The 8,408-nt window shown below is 43.7% G+C and overlaps 1 protein-coding gene across 1 annotated transcript in view; it reads right to left on the reverse strand.

The window, feature by feature from the left end:
* Positions 1–8,408, reverse strand: part of LOC106515323 (helicase with zinc finger domain 2) — a 40,737-nt gene that overhangs the window by 22,366 nt on the left and 9,963 nt on the right. The window contains exons 2-4 of the mRNA XM_014005040.1: positions 5,192–6,618; positions 1,766–1,949; positions 329–436 (exon numbers count right to left, since the gene is read on the reverse strand). Coding sequence (XP_013860494.1) covers positions 329–436; positions 1,766–1,949; positions 5,192–6,618 — 1,719 coding nt within the window. The remainder of the gene's footprint in view (positions 1–328; positions 437–1,765; positions 1,950–5,191; positions 6,619–8,408) is intronic.

Here is an 8,408-nt window from a genome sequence, read left to right on the forward strand (position 1 = left end):
CACACACACACACACACACACACACACACACACACACACACACACACACACACTATGCTAAATTATTCATAATGAAAGAGCGTTCTGGTTTGGGTTTGAATTTTACGGTCATTTACAGGTCAAAGCTCTTGAAGTGGAAAATTACACTATGAAGCAGAAAATATGTCTTAGGTCTTAGGTCACGTCTTGTCAAATAGCACTTAAATACTGGGAGTTTGACGCGTGTGTGTGTTTGTGGGAGGACAGCAACAAATTAATTTCACATTAGCAGAAATTCAGTTGCACATTTAATAGTTTTTTTTCCTGAGGTATAAATGATCAATCTTACCTCAGTTTCAACTCTGAAATTCCATTTCAGCGTTTCACCGATCTCTTCACACTTCACAGTCCGATCTTTGTCACAAGAGACGATGACGTCGTCAACTTGCTCAGACAACTGTTCAACAATGGTGACATTACATTAGTGTGTTGGGATGAAAAACATCAAGAATAAAAATTACTTTTCAATAATGCATATGCAGTGGTGGGCAGCGCTAATCCGAACCACAAATGTCTTTGCTAATGCTAAGTTGCTACACAGACATAAAATTGGCAAAAGCTAATGCTAAGTCGCTAATATTTACCATATATTTTGCACCTATTTAAATTATGGTGCAACATGTTAAAAAATTATTAACGGAATAGAAAAACGTGGGATTCATATGGGTGGAAGTGTAGTCAGTTAATTATTTATAATTATAAGTACTAAACGGCTAAATGAAAAAATTCCACTCTCAGCAGTAGTGTTGTAGTCAAGGCCACCTAACCCGAGACCAAGTCAAGACCAAGACCACAGTGTCTTGAGACCGAGACAAGACCAAGACTTTTAGGGTTTGGACCAAGTCGAGACCAAGACCAAGGGAGGGCGAGACCGAGATAAGACCAAGACCAGAAAAAAAAGTGCCCTAAAAGATGGAGTATTTTGCACACGTACAGTGGGGAAAATAGTATTTTGTCTCTCATAGTTGATGTCCAACTATGATGTCAATCACAGGCCTCTCTCATCTTTTTAAGTGGGAGAACTTGAACAATTGGTGCTGACTAAATACTTTTTTCCCCACTAGAGCTAATATTGACAAAATCTTTGTGTGAGGGCAGAAGAAAGAATTTTGCTATAGAGGCGGAATGTTAACATTAGTGATGGTAAAAGTTTAAAGTTGAATCCACTGTCTCTGAAAGTAAAGCACTGCCGGATTTACAAGTTGCTCTACGCTTTCTCCTGGTTGTTGTTGTTAATGATACTATTTATGAATAATGTAGCCAAATTTTTTACTTAAGATTTTGAAGACATCTTTTACCATTCCCAGAGAATCATGGTTCACTTTCTGGAAGTGCTGCGTGCAAGTGACGGGGGCTGGGGATGGATGACAGCCGGTAACAAAAATACATAAATAGCAACGAGTCAGGTTTGAATTTGAATCAGTAGCTACATTTTAAATCAAATGAAAGCAAGATTGTTAACAAATAAATTGGACAATAATCTGGCTATTTAGTGATATTTCTGCAGTTGTGGTCTTGACTGGTCTTGAAATAAAATTCCGAGTCCTCAATGTCCGAGACCGAGACGAGACCGAGTACAAATGCTGTCGAGTCCGAGATGAGACCAAGACCATCAAAAAGTGGTCTTGAGACCGGTCTTAAGACCAAGACCGGTTTCAAGTACTACAACACTACTCAGCAGGTTAGCAGAACCAAGCCCACAATTTAGATAAATAAAGAAACTCACAACGTAGACTTCATTACTGCTGTTCCTGTATTCATCCAGAAGGCTTTGGTTGTAGCACATGAGACCCTGGTTTTCAATGTTGTGTCTGATCTCCTCCTCTTCTTCAGCTCGCATCATCCACTCCTGCAGCTCCTCCTCAGAATGAGCTTTTAGGCAGTTCACACCATATTCACATGTTTTGGGTCTGGGGTGAAATAAGTTATACATACATTACAATTAACACTAATAAAAGGAACACACTCTAAAGTTTCATTTTCTATCCACCTCTGGAAGTCTCTGTGAAAACATAAAATTTATGGTTACATGGTGGAGCATCTTTCGGTCACTACCCAGAGTTTGTGGCCGTAGGTGAAGGTAGGAACGTAGACAGAGCGTCAAACAGACAGCATCGCTACAGCTCAGGGGTCAGATTTATAAAGCTTGCGTACGCACAAAACCAGCCCAGAAACTTGCGTACGCCACTTTTCACGCCAAGGTTGTGATTTATAAAATCCAAACTTGACGTGAAAATGTGCGGTCCCTCACGCCAGCTCTGACCCATGCGTACGCTCATTTTGGAGACGTGAAACTGCGACACAGATGGTGAAGTGAGGAATTAGAGCCACACTGTGTAATGACCACTGTCAGATATTTAGTTTACCTTCAGAATCAGGCTTAGATTTTTATTCAGCTTTATCATCAGCTTTCTTAACAGTAAAATTTATGCTTCTGCTGCTAAGCCATGAGGGCCTTTGAAATAAAAACTTAAATCTTAAATAAAAGTTAATGCATCCATTTATCTGCTTCCTCCTCAGACGACCCTGACCCACAGACCCCTCCCCGACAAGAGACATTTCAACAGCACAACAGCAAAGGTCACGCTTTGGGTACTCGCAGGGCACGCCCACCCTCGCCAGTGTGGATGTTATAAAACTTCACTTTTTAAAGTCCGTATTTGTTATGCGCGGGGGAGGGGGTGTCTGCCACAGATAACAGAGCACGCAGGAGGGGGAGGACGGGGAGAAGAGTGGTGAACTTATTTCTTATTTTATCTGACTTATTTATTTCATTTTTTATTGTTTTTATCGTCCTGCAGGCTCTGAGAGAAAATAAATTTGAAGCTGAGTTTTTGATAAAAATCATTAGATTACTCTAAACATCTGTAAACCTACAAAATTAGGGAAAATCTGTGTCAATTACAGACATTCTGTTCAAGTGAGCAGCTGTCAGTCGGCACCTGTCCTCCAGACGCACGACGGAGCACGTCTGAGCCAATCACTTCTTTTGACATTGATCAGCTGACTGATTTAAATGCATCTTAACATTCATGAGGTACTTTGACTGTTTATGGTTGAGTGTGGGCATTTAGAGGGCAGAACCTGAGGTGGGACCTTGTGCGCAAACTCTGAGGTGAAGCTGTGATCTAAAAAGGGAAGGTGCGCAGAAACATGCGTACACACGGTTTTATAAATCTGAATTTTTTTGGCGTACGCCATTTTCGCCTTTCGGCCGTACGTTCACTTTTAATATGGTTTCCACGCAATCTTTTATATATCTGACCCCAGATCCTTCTTCACCACAACGGACCAACACAGTGTTCACAACACTGCAGATGCTGCACTGAGACGTCTGTCATTCTCATGCTACATTCTTCCCTCACTCTAATCTTGAACTAACCATAAAATACTGTAGTTACACAAGTACATTAGTGTTACTTGTGTATTGCATGTTGGAGTCTATTGTAAAGATCATGTCACATCAGATCACAGCAATCTTCAGTGTGGGACAAAATTATCATGTATATCGGTATGAGATGTCTAACATGGTATACTGTGGCAGGGTCTTAAAAGACATGACGGGACCGGGTTTGGTCCTGGGCTGTGGGTGGGCTCCGGGCTTGGAGTGTTGCCTGGGGCGGGGCTGGCTCTCCGTCCTCTCTGGTGCTGCTTGGACTCCTGGAATGTGGCTCCTGGTTGCTATGGGTGGCCTACTGGCTGGGGTGGCTGCCAGGTTCTGGTGGGTGGTTGGCTGGGGGTGTGCACTTGGCTGCTGGCAGTGTGTGGGGGTGGTCATGGGCATGGCTTCTCTGAGGCGGGGGGCTGACCAGGCGGCCTGGTGCAGCCCGGGCCAGGCCTCGGCTGTCTGCTCCTCTCCACCCCAGAATTATTGGGTCTACCCCTTGGGTTCGGGTCTGTGCTGCCTCCTGTAGGGGGTGGGTGCATGTCCTGAACCTGGGGGTATAGAGTGTGTATCGGGAGTATGAGTGGAATGACGCGTCCTTCTTGTATGTCTTTAAATGAGTGGGTGTGAGGATGAGGGTGGGATGGTGCGATCGTGTATGTTTGGGTATTAGTCAGGCCGGGGTCTGGGCCGCACCCCCATGCTGGTTTGTCTGAGGGCCCACTGCTACTCGGCCCCCCAGTGGAGTGTACAGCTGGCCGCTGGCGTGCTGGGGGTTCCCGGGGTCTGGGGCTGGGCGCTGGGGTGTGTGCCGGCCTGGCTTGGTGACTGCCTGCTGGGGCTCGGGGCCTCTGGCCTTGTCGGGCTTTGGCCTGGGGGGGGTGGGGGGGTGCGCCCTGGGGGCCCGGACGTTTGTGCCCTTGCCTGGATTTGCTCTGGTGTGGCGGGTGCCGGCGGGGCCCATGAGTTTGTCGCTGCTGGCCCCGGGGGTTTAATGCATGTGGTCGCTGGGGGGACTCTCCCGATTCTCCCTTAGGTCTTATCTGGGGGGTGGGTGGGCGGTTCTTCCCCTGCGGGTGCCCCTGGGGGCTCTGCGCTCGGGATCCCATTTAATTTCAGGTGAGCGGACAGATGTTGGGTGTGTGGCCTTGTGTTTTCTTGTTGTATATTTAATATATTTCTAATCTCTTTTTCAATCTTTCTAATTACATTTTCTCTTTGTTTTTCACTCTTTTTCCATTTTCTCTTTACTTGAAAAAAAATCACTGATGATGAAAAAATTAAGAAACTAATATTAAGTTCTTTTTTCTACTGAAGTGGTTAAAAAATAAAATAAAATAAACACAAATGATTTTAAATCTGAAGTAATAATCTTAATTTAATCACCGCTATTTTCCTTCAGTCTGACCTTTGACCTCTGAGTCTGCGTTCATCTGTTCACGGTTCTGATTAATCTAACAGGCTGGGTTTCTGGTGTTGATGTCAGAATTTTTAAACTTTGTTTGACTTTTTGTATGAAGTTTCAGCAGAAGAAAATAAACTGAGATTAAAACCATCAGCTGAAGGATGGTTAAATCAATCCTGTCTGACTTTAAATGTAAACAAAACAAAAAGTATGTTTTTTTTTCTCTAAGACTAAATTGGACACCTAAAATTTAAACATGTATATCAAGGGTAAACAAATTGATACTGTGACTGAGAAAAAAAAGACATGACAACAAATCAACATGACTGAAGCTGTAGGTAGGTAGAAGTGTGGCTGTTTACCTGTCACAGAGCCAGAGCTCTGCCCTGCGGGTATGAGGAGGCTGCCGTTGTTTCCATCTGGTGGTGGTGTCCTGGGAGAGAAGCTGTGCATGTTCCAACGAGGAGCAGTGCTTGTAGAAACTCTCGGGGGAGGACAGCTCCAAGAGGCACACTTTACAAAATACGGTGACCCGTTTGGACTGAGCCTGCCTCTGCTGGCTCAGCTGAAGGAGATGAGGCCGAATGTGGAGCCCGCTGTGCTCGGCTTTCCACACGGCCATCTCCACCTCGCTCTGGGCGGATTTGCAGTGGCTGGCCTTGTGCCAGCAGGGTTTGCCTTGTCTGACGTGACTGCAGTACTTGAAGGTACAGTCTGAGGGAAGAGGGCGGACTTGGCTGTAGACGTGCTTTGTGTTGTTCTCTGATAGGTGGTGAACTAAGACTGGATCCCAGACATGTGCTGCGTCTGCAGAGCAAGTGTCGTTCCACCGTTTGGGCGTGAGCTTCATTGGACTGTCATGAAAGCATTTCTTGCAGAACTCACTGAATTCACCAGAAAAGTTCCGGTGTATGCTCTCAGCTGCACGTTCTGGTGTGGTTGAATCAGACTCATTTATGCGTCTGATTAACTCAGTTTTATCTATTTTATTCTCTCTAAGATAGTTCCACACAGTGACCTCTTCAGAGCTTTGAGCATAAGTGCATCCCTGACCTTGTGTGTGCTGTGTGCATGCAGAGCCCTCAACAGTGTAGTTACAGACTTTATAAATGGTATTTGGTCCCATATGTCCACCAGTGGGACGCTCAGAGATGGGCCTCCATTGGTCAGAACCCTTGTGTTTGGCTAAAAGCAGACTTCTGCCACACTTGTGTATAACTAACTGAACAGTGTAAGTAAGCTCGTTCACCTTGTCGGAGCACAAACCACAAACAGCCTTCAGCTCTAGGTCTGTATAAAGCACATCCAGAGGTCCTGTGTTGTTGGACGGCTCAGGTGTTCTCCCGAGCTGAGCTACCATCATACACAGACGAAGACGATCCCATCCACGCTGCTTTTCAAAAGTCCACACGGCAGCTTCCTCTTTGCTTCTTGCAAAGGTGCAGCGATTCTTGTGCACTGTGCAGCCAAAGTTCTCCTTAAAGAACCAGCAAACCTCATACTTCTTTGGGGTTGGAAATGAGGGTCGATGAGAAACGGGCCTCCATCTGAAATCATCTTTCGCTCTGCAGAGCAGGACAGTGAGCGCACACTGGTGCTGAACCGTCTCCAGTGAGTAAGTAATTGGGCTTTGCTGGACACAGCAGCGATCACAGGCCAATCTGAGGTCATACGTTAATAGCAGGGAAGACACAGGACTGGCTGACATGGCGGCACATTCATAATTTTGCACAATCACAAATTCAGACGGTTGGAATGCAAGAGTCTGTCCTGGTTTGTTTGAGTGAGTCTGAAAAAGAAACAGTAGACAGGTCAGGTGAATGGTACCAATAAGAACTTTATATTTCATAAAGATGAGCTCACATCAGTTAGATGAAGATACACACAGTCATGTAGTAGAAAGTATTTCTGACCCAATGAACCAAATGTACCCCTCTTCTCTCATAGCTGGAAATTAAAAAGTGAGACCTGGTTTACAGAAGCTGCTTTGTTTTATTCTTGGAACCAAAGTCTGTGCACTAATGGAGTGGTCCCGCCGATAAATGGCTCTTTGAAGGGATCCGGATCTTGGGGAGCCGTTTGTTTCATAGAGCCATTCGATTTTGAACGTATTACGTCATCACGTAGGAAAATACATCATCACGTAGCCGTACAAAATGACATAATCCCATCACGTGGGTGGAACCATGTGTTTGTCAAGCAGAACCCCCCCGATTTCACCGTGAGCTTCTGTACTCCACAACCCCGCCTGTTTTCCATGAAAAAGCAAAGCGGGAGCGATTTAAGTATGAAAAAGTAAAGATTATATGAGGAATAAAAGAAATAAAACTACAAATGGCTCGTTACTGCCCGCGATTCGGCTCCTATCGTTCGTTGTAAAGAGCCGTTCAAAAGAACATCTCTGAACTAGTAGATCAGGGGTGTCAAACTCATTTTCACTGAGGGCCACATGAGTGTTATGGTGGCCCTCGAAGGGCCACTTGTAATGAACTTTGACGTTTCATGTTGACTAAACAGTGTTTAGTCAAAACAGACATGTCCTCTTTAAAACACTGAAAAGAACTAAGTGTATGAATGACTAAATCTGAAATAAATACAGAAATATTATTAAAAGTAAAACAAATAAAGTTTTACTCACTGATGAGTTTCTAGTGAGTAGCTGCATTATGTCAGATTTAGTTTATGTTTGATGGTGACTTTAAAGCAGCTTATTTTCAGACATTAGTACTGTGCTATCCAACTAAATTGCTCAGTTACTTAAAATTTATTTTTATTTCATTTATTTTTATTAAATTAATTTGGTTGCATTTAATCATAAACTCAAAGTTTACCATCGATATATAAGAAACAGTTTTCATGTTAAGCAAAAAAATAAATAAAAAAATAAAAAACAATTAGTGGGAGGTTATCCCCTCCCCAGCAGCCACACAGGAGTCTCCAAGTCTTGTGTTTGACACACGTGGGATACAGTTTGAGAATACTCATTGATTATCTTTGACATGTGATCAGGGGAAAGCACAAACACAGTCCTCAACTACCAGAAATTCTGCAGTCAGGAGTACCACGTTTGAGGAATTCACTAGTGATGGGCAGTTTGAAGCTGAAGCTTTGGCGCATGTATTGAAAAAAACAACACACTGTTTCAGAAGCACTGTGTCGGAGTGTCCTGATGCATCTCAGTAATCCAGGTAAAAAATCAAAGGAAAAAAAATTGTATAGGTCCTCTGGACGGGTTCTTCTTTAATGAAACGTTTCGTCTCTCTTCCAAGAGACTTCTTCAGTTTGAGAGTTTCAGGCAAAATTCAGGCTTTTATGTCCTGCCTCCAGGTGAAACTCTCATGAATTTTGCCTGAAACTCTCAGACTGAAGAAGTCTCTTGGAAGAGAGACGAAACGTTTCATTAAAGAAGAACCCGTCCAGAGGACCTATACAATTTTTTTTCCTTTGATTTTTTACCTGGATTACTGAGATGCATCAGGACATCATTGGTTTATCATTTATCACAGATTTTTTATTGTTTCATCATTGGTTTATTATTTGTCATTGGTTTATCATTGGTTTATCATTGGTTTATCATTG

This window comes from Austrofundulus limnaeus, unplaced genomic scaffold (assembly GCF_001266775.1).
Source record: "Austrofundulus limnaeus strain Quisiro unplaced genomic scaffold, Austrofundulus_limnaeus-1.0 Scaffold28, whole genome shotgun sequence".
NCBI classification, from domain to species: Eukaryota; Metazoa; Chordata; class Actinopteri; order Cyprinodontiformes; family Rivulidae; genus Austrofundulus; species Austrofundulus limnaeus.